At 56.2% G+C, this 14383-nt stretch overlaps 1 protein-coding gene across 1 annotated transcript; it reads left to right on the top strand.

Moving 5' to 3' along the window:
- Positions 1-1506: 1506 nt before the first annotated feature.
- Positions 1507-6393, top strand: TMEM151A (transmembrane protein 151A). The gene is made up of 2 exons (XM_060017522.1): positions 1507-1709; positions 3933-6393. The coding sequence occupies exons 1-2, from the start codon at positions 1632-1634 to the stop codon at positions 5262-5264; spliced, it is 1410 nt and encodes a 469-aa protein (XP_059873505.1). The 5' UTR covers positions 1507-1631; the 3' UTR covers positions 5265-6393.
- The last annotated feature ends 7990 nt before the right edge of the window (positions 6394-14383 follow it).

Raw genomic sequence — 14383 nt, forward strand, 5'->3', positions numbered from 1 at the left:
TTCGCCTCCTGAAGCTGTGGTTGCAACTCCTGAGTCATTGCCAGCCCTTCAGTCATCTCGAAGTGAGACCCCCAAGCCTCACTCATGACCTCAGGGGCTCCTTTCTCTCCACCTTTCTCTCATTCCCACCTTCCCCGGAGACAGTCTTCGGGGCCTCCCTTCACACAGACCTCCAGCCACCACTTTCTACAGAGCAAGATCAGGTCCTCTTCGATCTGCCTCTAGTTAGCTACCCAGCGTCCAGTTACACCAGGTGACCTTCCTGCTCTCCGAACTCAGTCCACGTGGTCCAATTGCAGTGCCTTTGCCCAGAAGTCCCCTCCACCTGGGATGCCCTTCCCCCTCATATCCACTTGTCCAAAACCTAATTATCCTTTAAGAGTCAGTTCAACTTGTGCCTCTCAGACAGAGGGAAGAGTCCTGGCTTGGAATGGAGGCCGGAGGCCAGGCTCTAGGCTCCCTCTGGGTGCAGTAGTTTGCCCTGGATGTAAATTCCATGAGGACAGGGACTATGTCATTCTCCACTTCTACACTTGTCTTCGCGATGCTCGTGAATGCTTCACAGTACTTGCATATAGAAGACACCTAATAAACATCTGCGCCTAATAATTTTTTTTTTTTAATGGATGAAACTCTGGTTCACTCCTTTTTTCTCTCTACCGTTTCGGTTACTTCATCTTTAAATGGGTAGGGGTGTTGAACAGAATGGTCTTCGAGTTGCTCTTTGGGAAAAAAAAAAAAATCACAAAACAAACCGCACCTAGCATTGCAGCTCCCTATGTCCCACCCACTGATTGCCTACCTTGGGGGCTAGGCCCTGGCCCGGGGCAGATGTGAAGGTCTGAGGCCCCTGAGGGTCAGAGAGCTGCACTGGGGCCACCAGTACCTGGGAGGGGGTCCTCTCATGCAGGACGAATCCCACTCGCCTGGACAGCATGATGAATGTGCATTGAATCCAGCACCTTTCCATCCCCATTTCTCCGGTGGGAAAACTGAGGTTGGGGGTGAAGGGTGCCGACTCAAGATCACAAAGCCTAGGGCCCCGGGTGTCCTGGCCTCCTGCTTGCCTGCTCTAAGTGGAGCCCAGCTCCTCTGCCCAGCTAACGAGGTTCACCACAGCTTTCAAGGCTGTAACTGCCCCCTCCACCACCACAAGCAAGGCTTCAGGGGTGGGGTCTGGGTGAGCTCAGGCCTGGGCCTACTCAGAGATAGGACCCCGCGGGTACCCACCCTCTTCGAGATTCATTTTACAGCAGGGGAGTCTCAGGCCCCAGAGAGCAAGGACTCGTCCAAGGTCGCAAGCTCGATCGCGGCAGGAAGGGAACCCAGGCGTCCGTCCGCCCAGCCTGGGCTTCTCAGGGGTGGGGGCAGCACCCGCGGTGCCAGGCGCTGCCGGCGGCGCAGAGGGTGCCGCGGGGGCGGGGTCAGCGGAGGGCGGGGCGCCGGGCACCGCGGCTGCCAACGCCACCGCGGCTGCCAACGCCTCCGCCGCGCTAAGGCTCTAGCTCCGCGCACTCCCTCCGCGGCCGCTGAGCCGAGCGGACGCCCTCCGGGGCCGCGCCGCAGCCCTCCGCGCTCCCCCCTATCATGCCCCGGGCCCAGGCGGGGGCCGCCCAAGCAGCCAGGACACCATGCCCGAGGGCGGCGGTGGCGGCGACGGCGGGGAGGTGCCCGCGCTCATCCCGGACGGCGAGCCGCTGCGGGAGGAGGTACCGGCTCTGTGTGGTGGGGGCCGGAGCCGGGGCTGGAGCGGGAAGAGGGGGACAAGGGAAGGGGCGACCCCCAAGGCGGGGGCTGAGGAGGGAAGTCCGGAGACCCTGTGGCCAATGACGTCACTGGGGTAGCCTGCGTCCTGCAAGAGGTCCTGGGACCTAGGGGCCCACGTGGGGGTAGGGGTGGGGTTGGCTGGGAAGGGATATGGGGGCAACTCCCGCCCCCGACGCCCCCTCATCCCGCCTCGCCTTCCTGTGACGTCAGCACCTGGCCCCTGCGCGGCCCCATTCTGCAGCGCTGCCCCTCACCCCCAGAGCCCCGGGGTCAGGCCCCCAGGCACTCACGAGGTGCCGGGGCGGCGCCTGCAATGCAGCAGCGGTAGCGGGGACTCGGGGGGCGGGGAGCGGAAGGAGGAGGGGAAAGAGGGAGGGAGGTGGCCTTTGGTACCCCTTCTCCCTCTCCCTGAGGTGAGGCCCCAGGGCCCATCATGCTGGTTGGGACCCTCAGAATGGCCCCTCCTCAGTCCTAGCCACGAAGAGGGTCTGCAGGGCTGTAGGGCCCAGTGTGGGGTGTTGGGGGTGGTGGGTGGTGAGTAGATCTCTGTGTGTGTTTCGGTGGACAGAGGTTGCTTGTGGGTGTGTGAATGTCAGTGCGTGCTCCGCACACCTCGAATGGAATATACGTGCCCTACAGGCAGGTGAAGGTCTGGTGGCTTGGGTGAAATGCTCACGTGTGAGTGCATGTGAGTGTATCGTCCTGCGGTGTGTGGGTCTCTCCCGGTAGTCTGTAGGGTGTGGGTGTCAAGTCGCAGTAGGGGTGGGGGCATGTGCACCGTGGTAGGTAAGGGGCTGCCGTGTCCCTGCGCTTCAGTGAATGTGTAACATTTATGTGCATCTGTGTCCTGTGGTGGGTGGGTTGGGGGAGGGGATGCGTGTGCACCTGTGCACCAAGTTACAGTGGGGGAGGGGGGTTGCGCCCTGGGCTCTGGTGAGGGTCTGCTGCGTGCTGGATAGACAGGCAGTGGTCACATTCCCGGTGGGAGGTTCTTCCGTGAACTTAGGGTGGGGTGGGGTGGGGGTCGCGGATGAGGGCAGGTGCATCCCTCTGGCCCCGCAGGTCAGGGTAGTGGTATGCCTCTGTGGTGGGCGGCTGCTCTGGGCTGGGGTGGGGACAGTTCCTCTCCTCCTGGGTTTCTCACAGCCTGGTGGGGGTGGGACTGTGGGGCAAAAGGTGGCCCCTTAAACCCCCACCCCTGCTGCTTCCTCCAGATCACGTCTTCCTTCTCCCCCTTTTCACCCCTTCTCTCTCCTTAGGCACCTGGGGATGAGGCGGGAGCCAGGCTGGCAGCCCGGGCCAGGGAGTGGTCCCTGCTGCCCAGCAGCTGTGTGCCGCTCCACCCCCAGCACAGACGGGGAGTGGAGGACGGCACTCCATCTGCTCCCCACCCCACCACCCAGACTCACACCTCTCCCTCTCTTCCTGTTTCTCGTTTACTTGAAAGCCTCGCCCAAGTCTCCTGCTGTCCCTAGCGAGACCAAGGGACCAGAGGGAGTTGCAGGGTAACGGTAATAATATTTATTCCCATGGCCAGACCCTGTGCCAAGATCTTCACACATTATGATCTCGATGAATCCTCACAACAACCCCAGTTTACAGAGGAGGAAGTTGAGGTCCAGAGAGGATGAGGGAACTGCCCAAGTCATACAGTGAGTGGTGGAGCCAGCACCCAATCCTGGGCTCCTAAGCCCATGCTCTTCACCCCTAGGACCCCTGCCACCCTGGCTTCCCACACCACCAGGTCCAGGAATCAGTGCCCAGAGAGGGCAGGGATATGGCCACAATCACACAGCAAATCGGGAGCAAAGTCAGGACCAGAGCTCAGTTTTCTCAGTGGCCAGTCATGGGGGAGAGGGGGGTCCTCTCCTCTTTTGGCAGAGATGGGTCTATTTTGTCCTACATGCCCCTGACCGAGAGATGACAGGGCATGGTGGAGGATAGGCTTGGGGCAGACAGGCCTGGGTTTGAGTCCTGCAGCTCGACTGTCAGTTGGCCAGAAGGGTGAGGCCTGGAGCAAGTTGCCCCGTCCCTCAGAGCCTCAGTTTCCTCCTCTGTAAAGTGGGGGCACAGCACCACCTCGTTCAGTGGCTTCCGCAGAGCAGCAGGCACAGCTGATGGCCGCGTGCTGACCCACGCGTCTCCTCTCTCTGCCCACTCCGCAGCAGCGGCCCCTGAAGCAGTCCCTGGGGAGCTCCCTGTGCCGCGAGTCGCACTGGAAGTGCCTGCTGCTCACGCTGCTCATCCACGCCTGCGGCGCCGTGGTGGCCTGGTGTCGCCTGGCCACGGTGCCACGGCTGATCCTGGGGCCCGAGGCGGCCCTGGCCCAGGGGGCTGGGGGCCCGCCGCCCACCTACCCAGCCAGCCCCTGCTCGGACGGCTACCTGTACATCCCACTGGCCTTTGTCTCCCTCCTCTACCTCCTCTACCTGGCCGAGTGCTGGCACTGTCACGTGCGCTCCTGCCAGGCGCCGCGCACCGACGCCAACACGGTGCTTGCCCTGATCCGCCGGCTGCAGCAGGCGCCGCCCTGCGTCTGGTGGAAGGCCACCAGCTACCACTACGTGCGGCGCACCCGCCAGATCACCCGCTACCGCAACGGCGACGCCTACACCACCACGCAGGTCTACCACGAGAGGGCCGACAGCCGCTCGGCTCGGGGCGAGTTCGACTACTCGGCCCACGGCGTCCGCGACGTCTCCAAGGAGCTCGTGGGCCTGGCCGACCACGCGGCCACACGGCTGCGCTTCACCAAGTGCTTCAGCTTCGGCAGCGCCGAGGCCGAGGCCTCGTACCTCACGCAGCGGGCCCGCTTCTTCAGCGCCAACGAGGGCCTGGATGACTACCTGGAGGCCCGGGAGGGCATGCACCTGAAGGACGTGGACTTCCGCGAGTCCCTCATGGTCTTCGCCGACCCTCGCAGCCCGCCGTGGTACGCGCGCGCCTGGGTCTTCTGGCTGGTGTCGGCGGCCACGCTGTCCTGGCCGCTGCGCGTTGTGGCGGCCTACGGCACGGCCCACGTGCACTACCAGGTGGAGAAGCTCTTCGGCGCCAGCTCGCCCGCACCCGGGGCCGGGCCCAGCGGGCCCCCGCTCTCCCGTGTGGCCACGGTGGACTTCACCGAGCTCGAGTGGCACATCTGCTCCAACCGGCAGCTGGTGCCCAGCTACTCAGAGGCCGTGGTCATGGACGCCAGCTCGGGCGCCTACCTCCGTGGCTGCCAGCGCTGCCGCCGCTCCGTCAGCAGCAACTCGCTGCCCCCCGCCCGGCCCAGCGGGCCCCGCCTGCCTTTTAGCCGCAGCCGCCTCTCGCTGGGAGCTGGGGGCCGCGCCACGCCGGGGGTCTTCCGAAGCCTAAGCGGGGGGCCGCTGGGGCGCCGTGGAGAGGACACGGAGCCCCTGGAAAGCCCACCGTGCTACGAGGACGCCCTTTACTTCCCCGTGCTCATCGTCCACGGTGACAGCGGCTGCCAGGGGGACGGGCAGGGTGCGCTCTGAGACCCACGCGGCCCCCACACTGGCCCTCCCCCCACCATCCCACCACGGGGCTTCCATGCCTGAGTAATTGTTATCCAGAACAGGAGGGAAGACAGACCAGCACACAAGGGATGGGGTGGGGTTGGAGCCCTTAGACAGGCTAACATGCAGGGACCCACGGTCATTTTGGGGGCGGAGGGACACCACCGCGGTTGGGTCTACGTACCATCCCAGCATGGCTCCCCTCCAACCACCACCACGTCCCACCCCCTGCGATGGCGGACGATCTAGCCTGGGGGCCTCTCAGGCTGCGCAGGGAAGGAAGTTTCCGGAAAGCCTGGGCTGGGGGAGGAGTCCCAGGGACAGCTGTTGCCTGCAGCAGAGGGCTGCCTATGGACTCTTCCCTGCATGGCTGAAGCCACGTCGGGGGCCCTCGAGCAACCCAGAAGCACAAATCGGTGGTTTGGGGCCGCCCAGCTGGGCTGGCATCCATGAACCTGAAGAGCCGGCTACGGCAGCACCACGGCCGCGGCCCCACTACCCTCCCAAAGTCCCCGTCCTCCTTCCCTGACAGGCCCGTCCCTGCCTGCCCTCTGGCCTCTGCTCAGGGCCAGTCCCTGATCAGACCCTGTGGTGCGGCCCCTCTACCAGGAGCCTGGTTCTTGGAGCACAGCCCTGTCCCACCCCACCCCCCTGTCTTCCCTGGTCCACCCTCCCCTGCACATCCAGTCACCCCTGTAACCCGGGGTTCTTTCCCAGGGCCCCATCTCAATTCCATATTCCCTGGTCTCTGCTCCTGGCCCCAGAAGTCCATGTCCGCCTCTGTCAGCCGCGCACACGCCTTCCAGGCTGTGTCCTCTCATCGCCCCCGACTTCTCTGCTCTTTACCTTCCTGATGACCCACGGGGCTCAGGGCTATCGGGCATCCGAGGGGCCTTGGCCCCGGCCACAGCCTCTTGGACGATGCCCTTGCTCTGCCATGGAGGCCCCTGCTTCCCCCGTCCCTGGGGCTTGGCCCAGGGGACACCAGCCCTCCCCCAGGGAGGAGAGAGTAGTCCCTTCCCTTCCAACTGGGGCTTCCACCCGCTCTCATGGGCCGGTGGGGGAGGGAGGAGGCAGAGAAAATGCAGATAAAATAAAAGGTATGAAATGGAAGGTCTTCTCACGTGCATTCCTGGGTGGGGGGTTCAAGGCCACTACAACAAACACAATGGGCCATGTTGGGTCCGGGAGGGGATGCAGGGTGGGGCTGCAGCACCCCCAGGAGAGGGTGAGCTCCCTGCCTGGCCTGGGGTCTCTGACACTCAGATTTAGGTTGCTCTGAGCAGCTGACTCCACCCGACCGGTGTCTGGGTCGCTTCTAAGAGACTGTCCAAATGGCCCCTCTTCCAGCCCAGCAGCGGTTTCCATTCTGCTGCTGGGTGTGCTGAGGACTAAGGGAGTGTGGCTGGTCCCCAAAGTGGGAAGGAAGAGGTACGGCCTGTGGCGCAAATTCAGTTCCCCCGATGGCTGCTGGTGTCATGGATCTGGGGGAATGGGCACTGAGCAGGTCAGAGGACGCAAAGCTGGAAACAGCCAGCCCCAAATCAGGGCATGGGGTCTGAAGACGGAAGAGGGCAAAGGAAGGGCCTCCCTCAGTGGTGGAGCTCGGGCGGCCCTTGGAAGTGACATCTTCCTGTACAGCTGTGCAGGGTGTTCACTGTGCAAGAGGCAAGTGTGGGTGGAATCCCACCTGTGGGCCACTCCTCAAGCCCTGGCACGAAGCTGCATCCGCTTGGATGAAGGGCACCCTTTTCTAATCCATGCAAAAGCACCATAATGGCCAGTGGTGGCCCTAGAAGAGCGCAGAGAATGGATGGGATTCCCCCAGGCAGAGACAAGGCGAAGAGTGCTCTGGGCAGTGGGAAGTGGGAGCTGCCTGCACAAAGGCTTGGGTGCAGGGCATGAAGCAAGGGTGGAAGCAGAGCTGTGGAAGAGGTGGCTGAGGCCTTCAACACCAATCCCTTAACTGGGGCATTGCCCTTGAACTGGGGCAAACTGGAGCCCTGGAAGGTGGTTGAGCAGGGAAGTGACAAGCTCAGGACTGCATATTAGGATTTTTAGCAGAATTCCAGCTGCCTGCTGGCCACATGGAGAGGGTGGAGTTAGAGACCAGAGCTTTCCCTGTGCATCAGCCCACTGCCTCACAGTGGGTGAAGTCAAACCTTTGTTCAGAAGTAACTTAGGTGGAAAACTCCATGGTGCCCAAACATTCAAGGAGGCTGCAGCAGGCAGGGGGGCAATGTGTGGCTCCGGCTCGTCCCCATGGGGAAGATTTCCCTCTTCCATCACCCTGCTCTAACACCTCAGCCACTAATGGCCCACCAACCACTATCCATTCTCCCCTCCTCAATACCAGAACCCCAGTTTTACTTTAGATGGCGATGAGCCCAGCTAAAAGGCAATATTTCCAGCCTCCCTTGCACATATGGTGTGGCTGTGTGACCTAATTTTAGGGTATGAGATATAAGGAGAAGGTCTTGGAAGGGATTTCTAAAAATGCTCCTTGAAATAGAAACAATATTGGTGAAGGCTAGTTCTGTCCTCTCTGCTTCATCCTGCATTTCGCCTGGAGTGCAGATGTGATAGTTGGAACTCCAGTAGCTACTTGGGACCTGGAGATGACCTTGAGAATTGTAGCCATGTGCTGAGGATAGCAGAGAAGCAAGATAAAAGACCTGGGGCTGGGAATTCCCTGATGGTCCAGTGGTTAGGACTCTGAGCTTCCACTACCGGGGAGCACAGATTCGATCCCTGGTCAGGGAACTAGGATCCTGCATGCCATGCGGCGTGGCCAAAAAAAAAAAAAAAAGACCCTAGGCTTCTGATGACACCATAGGTGTGTCCACATCATCCCTGGGTTGCCTGCTTTCAAACCCTCTCAGTGAAAAAGAGAAATAAACCATTAGTTTGTTTAAGCCACTGGTTTTTCTTGTCTCTATTACCAGCAGCCCATATTATTACCTATTTACTGCTGCATCACAAATTACCCCCAAACTTAGTGGCTTACAACGTCAATAATCATTATTATCTCTCCTGGTTTCTGTGGGTCAAGAATGCAGACATGGCACAGTGGGAGTGGCTTATCTCTGTTCCATGATGTCTAGGGCCTCTGCTGGAAGAATCAAAAGCCGGGAATCATCCATGAGGCTTGTTCATTCATGTGGCCGGCAGTTGACGCTGGCTGATGGCTGAGGGCCTCACTAGGGCTATCGGCTGGAACACCAAAAGAGGGCCTCTCCATGTGGCTTGGGCTTCCTTTTAACTTGGTGTCTAGGTTCCAAGGACAAGTGTACCAAGACAGTGGAGGCTGTATTGCCCTTTGCAATCTAGCCTCAGAAGTCACATGCATCACTTCTGCCCCTTTCTATTGGTTAAAGCTATTACAAAGGTCCACCCAGTTTCAAGGTGAGGGAACATAAGACCCCGCCTCTCACTGGAGGCTTGCCAACATCGCATTGTAAGATTAGCACGTGGGATGGCAGATCTATTAGTGGCCATCTTCAAAAATGCAATTGGCCAATGAGCCAAATGCCATTCCTAACAAATCAACATCTATAGACTGGTCTGAAAAATTAGCACCAACCGTTTTTTTGTGTTTTGTTTGTTTTTGGGGGGTTTTTTTTGGCTGCACCGTGTAGCTTGTGGGATTGACCAGGGGTTGAACCCGGGCCTCGGCGGTAGACTGCCAGGGAATTCCTGAACACCAGCCATTTTATAATGTTTGTTTGAGGGAGAAGGTGGTGGTATATCAGATGTGGGCCTACTAGGGGCAGAATGACATGCTTAGGTCATTTATTTGGGCCCTCTAGCCTACAGTAGATTAAATATGGCCACAGACTCTTTGTAGCTCATCCCCTCAAGAGGTGGAATCTATTTCCTTGCTCTCTAAATCTGGGCTGGCCTTATGACTTGCTCTGTCCAGTAGAATGTGGCAGAAGTGAGGCTGCACAGCTTTGGAGGCTAGGCCTCGAGAGGACTTGCAGCTTCCACCTGTGCTCTCTCGGAGCCCCGAGACCACCAGGCTGTGAAGATGCCCAGCCTAGTCTCCTGACAGATGAGAGGTCACATGCCCCAGCCAAGAGCCTGGACGTGCCAGCCCAAATGGAGCCGCACATGACTGTAGCCACAGGAATGACCCCCAGGTAAGAGTAACAGACTAGCAGACGAACCACCGAGCTGATCCCAGCCCAAATTGCTGACCTACAGAATGGTGAGAAATAAGAAATCCTTGCCGTTTCAAGCCACTAAGTTTTGGAGTGGTTTGTTACATGCAATGGATAGCTGATACAGGCTCTGAACCCATTTCCACCTCTTAATGAAGGGTCACTGGGCCTGCAAAGCCTGGTGAAACTGGAAACCCCAGTGTCTGCTGGACAGCTCCCATCTGGTGGTCTGCTGTCTCTTGTTCATGTTTGGTCTCTATTTGAGCCAACAGTGAACCAGGATACCCCATTCTAAACCATTCTCAAAGGAGAATAATGGCTGAGGAAGGGGGCAGAGCTTTGTCCCCAGATCCCAGAGACCTCTGCCTCTGCTCTCTGATCGAGGCCTGACTCAGCTCCACACAGCACAGCTGAAACAAGTGCCCGATCTCCACACCCCCAACCCTGCTTCTCTCGATCTTTTCCATCTCAGGAAATAGTGTCACCACTGTTGCTTAAGCCAGGCGCTTGTATAGCAATCTTCTTCTTCATAGTTTTTTTTAAAAACTTTGTATTACGTAAAATTTCAAAGACCACAAAAGTAGAGAGATTGGTGCAACAAGGCCCTTCGTCTCCAGCGCCCAGCGCCTCAGCCATCGCCCACCAGGACCAGTCTTATTTCACCCACACCCCCTGCCCCACTTCTCCCAGCTCCAATTGGACTATCTCGAAGATCTGGAAGTTGTAACATTTGATCCATGAACACCTCCCTCACCCCTGACGTGACATCTACACCCAGGATTCTGCCTACAACACATCTCTCTAAACACCCCCAGTCCTCTCCAAGCCACCACCTTGCTCCAGGTCCCCCTAGGGGGTCCTCTTCCAGTGACAACCTTGGACTCCAACAAGGCTCCCCTTCCTCGCATCCCCTCCAGCCCATGCAGAATCACCTTAAAATATAAACCAAATCACATCTTCACCTCACTCAAAATATACCAGTGCCTCAGGACTTCCCTGGCGGTCCAGCAGCTAAGACTCCATGCTTCCACTGCAGGGGGCACGGATTCCATCCCTGGTCAGGGAAGGAAGATCCCGCATGCCTCGTGGTGCGAAAATATATATATATCAGTGCCTCAAGGAAAACCCAGACTCCTGCCCTGGCCCTCAGACCCCTGTGAGGTCTGGCGGACATCCCCAAGCTCCCCTCTCCTTTTGGAGCTCCAGCCACTGCGGCCTCATGCCTGATCCTGCAACAAACCAGGCTCCTTCCTGCCTCGAGGTCTTGGCACATGCTGTGCTAGCTCCAGGAGCCTTCCGCATCCCCAGCTCTTCCCGAGACGCCCTGACTGCTCTGTCTGAAGCCATCCACTGTTCTACCTCAGCTCCCTTTGCATTTCTTTTCTGCCACTCACCATAAGTGGCAACTATTTTTATTTATGTATGCATGAGGTTATTATTTGTTTCTTCTCTTAGAACTAAGCTATGGGAGGCAAATGGTAACAGGTGCAGACCGTTCAGTCTGACGGAGTTCCAATTCTGCCACTACCACCTGAGTGGCCCTGGGCAAGTTACTTATCCTCTCTCTCAGCTGCAAAATGGGAGATAATAATAGAATCTTCTGACTTCCAGGGGTTGTCATAAGGATTAAATAAGATAATATGCCACCATCACAAGATTGTAAATCAACTATAAAAAATAAATAAGTAAATAAAATCACAACAGTACTAAAAAAAAAAAAAGATAATATGCCACCATGCTAAAAACAGAGTTTACAGGATAGCAAGTGCTCAATGAATTTAGCTATCATCATCATTTGTACTATTACTGTTATTAATTATAAATAGGTACTCCAGGGCTTCCCTGGTGGCGCAGTGGTTAAGAATCCGCCTGCCAATGCAGGGGACACGGGTTTGAGCCCTGGTCGGGGAAGATCCCACATGCCTCGGAGCACCTAAGCCCGTGAGCCACAACTACTGAGTCCACATGCCACAACTACTGAAGCCCGCGTGCCTAGGGCCCGTGCTCCACAACAAGAGAGGCCACCGCGATGAGCAGCCTGCACACCACAACGAAGAGTAGCCCCCGCTCGCCGCAGCTAGAGAAAGCCCGCACGCAGCAACGAACACCCAATGCAGCCAAAATAAATAAAATAATTAATAAATAAATAGATAAATAGGTCCATATTGCGCATGTGCACACACACTCACCAGCAGCCAGCACAGCGCCTGGCATACAGTCAATGTCCAGTGAACATGTGTTAAGTGAATGATTCCACAGCTTCTACCAACACCTCTGGGGTTACTGGGGCTACAAGGTCCTGAGGATTGGCTGGTGGCCCGCTTCACCTTATCCTGTGGCCCAGACCTGCCAAAGGAGATTTGCATCACTCAGTCTCACTGGAAGTGGGCCCATGGGCCCGAGAAGGGCAGCCAGAAAAGTGTGTGCTGCCTCTCCAACCCAGAGCAGCCCATGAGGTTTTGTGTCCCCTCTGTGGATGCAGACCCAGAACTACCGGACCCCTAGAGCACCCCCAGGTGGCAGGCCCGTGCACTTTTTGTGAGTTTCATCTTCCTTCCCAGGTCACACCCACTGCCCTCTGTCCTCCAGAGCCCCTGAGTATGAATTTATCACTGAAGTGGCTGGAAAGGACAAGGACACGTCCCTGAGTCAGGGTGGAAAGGTGAGCTGCTGCCCCTCTGGGTGAAGGCAAAAAGGCCCTGGGAGTCAGATCAACAGCAACGAAGAAAAGCAGAGCGGCCAAATTGATAACTGCACACCAAGTGCCAGAGGCTGTGCTGGCTCTGCTCCAAGGAGGAGTTTCTGTCCAGTATGTCAGCTGAGACCAAAATCGGCTAATTTTCAGTAACCTGTGGTTGCCCAGGAAAAGGCAGTTGCATTTTTCTTCTTTTTGGCTGCTGTTTGTAAAACTTATAAAATAAAACTGACCAAAATAAAAATACTGATTGTTTTTTCAGTAGAAGAGTTTTAATTTTTGTGTTATAAAACACAATGTGGGTGGACTTCCCTGGTGGCGCAGTGGTTAAGAATCCGCCTGCCAATGCAGGGGACACGGGTTCGAGTCCTGGTCAGGGAAGATCCCACATGCCACGGAGCAACTAAGCCTGTGTGCCACAACTACTGAGCCTGCACTCTAGAGCCCGTGAGCCACAACTACTGAGCCCACATGCTACAACTACTGAAGCCCATGCGCCTAGAGGCCGTTCTCTGCAACAAGAGAAGCCACCACAATGGGAAGCCCGCGCACCGCAACAAAGAGTAGCCCCCGCTGGCTGCAACTAGAGAAAGCCCGTGTGCAGCAACGAAGACTCAATGCAGCCAAAAATAAATAAATAAATAAAATTTTTTTAAAAAGACCCAACGCAGCTAAATAAATATTGTAAAACACCACAATGTGTTATAACTAATATTTTAATATTAGACTAATATTTTAATAAAAATCAAGTTCAAAACTCTAAAAAACACTTCTAAAACAAACATAAGATCCTTGAAAATTTCAGACTCTGTGGACAGTTATGAAGTTAGGAGTTGGAGGGGAATTCCCCGGTGGTCCAGTGGTAGGACTCGTTGCTCTCACCGCCTGGGGCCCGGGATCAATCCCTGGTTGGGGAACTAAGATCGCGCAAGCCACGCGGTGCAGCCAAACGAAACAAAACAAAAACAAAACAAAAACAAAAAAAGCGCATCGCTCGCTTGTTTGCTGGGAAAGCAAGGGGTGGAACGTGAAGGACTCACCAGTGAAGGTGGCAGCTCCGGTGGTTTCAGGGACCGCCAACTGTGGGGTAGAAAGGAAGCTCCAATCTCCATCTTCAACCTGGCCCTCTTCCTTGAGCTCTGGATTCAGGCATACAGGTACCTTCTTGAGTAGCCCACTTGAGTGACTTCCAAATACGGCAAACGCAGTAGAGCCCACACTGAATAGCACCCATCTCTCCAAAGTGGCTGCTTCTTCCATGTCTCCACCTCCATGAATGGCACCACCAGGGGGAGCCAAAACCCGGCGGCCACAGTCCTCCTTCACATTCAGCCGGTCACTGGATCTGGTCCAAATCCACTTGCCAACCACCTCTCAACTTTACTCTCTCCTCCCATCCCAACTCTGCTTCTGCCTTGGTTCAGATCACCACCCTCTCCTGCCTGAGCAGGGCCCTGGGTGGTCTCACCTTACGTATTCCTCTTTTTCCCAGTATTATTGAGATATAATTGGCATATAGCACTGTATACATTTAAGGTGTACAACATAATGATTTGACTTACATTAAAGTAATAGAAAAAATTTTTTCCTTGTGATGAAAACTCTTAAACTTATTTACTTAACAACTTTCATATAATACATACAGCACTGTTAATTATCTTGTCATGTTGTACATTACATCCCTAGTACTTATTTATCTTATAACTGGAACTTTGTACCTTTGACTACATTCATCCAATTCCCCATCCTCCTAGCCCCCACCTCTGGTAACCACAAATCTGATCTCTTTTTTTATGAGTTTGTTTGTAAAAGCCCTTGTTCCCATGGGGATATGGGGCTCTGCATGTGTCAAAATGGCCTAAATTACACACAGGAACGAGGAAAATAGTCCGAGGTGGGTCCTCTGTGAGCAAGCTCTGTGGCGGAGCCTCTACTAGGGAAGAAAATTAAAATCTCCTCTTTAATTATTTCCTTATTAGTGAGAGAAACTGCCACTTAGAGGTTGCCTGCCGCTTTAAACCAGCTGGTGGTTCTGTAATCTTCCCCTTCTGAAAGACTTCCCCTCCTCTTCAACCAACACAATTGCAGGTCCATGATCCAAGAGAGGCCAAATGGATGCTTGGAATGTAAATTTTAGGCAAAGTCTCACATATTCTGAGCCTGGCTGGGGACGAGCATCCGGCAGTGGCCTGATCACGCTGCTCCTGCGTCCCCGCTCCAGCCTCCCAAGCTACCCCAGC

This window comes from Delphinus delphis, chromosome 8 (genome assembly GCF_949987515.2).
Source record: "Delphinus delphis chromosome 8, mDelDel1.2, whole genome shotgun sequence".
Taxonomy (NCBI): domain Eukaryota; kingdom Metazoa; phylum Chordata; class Mammalia; order Artiodactyla; family Delphinidae; genus Delphinus; species Delphinus delphis.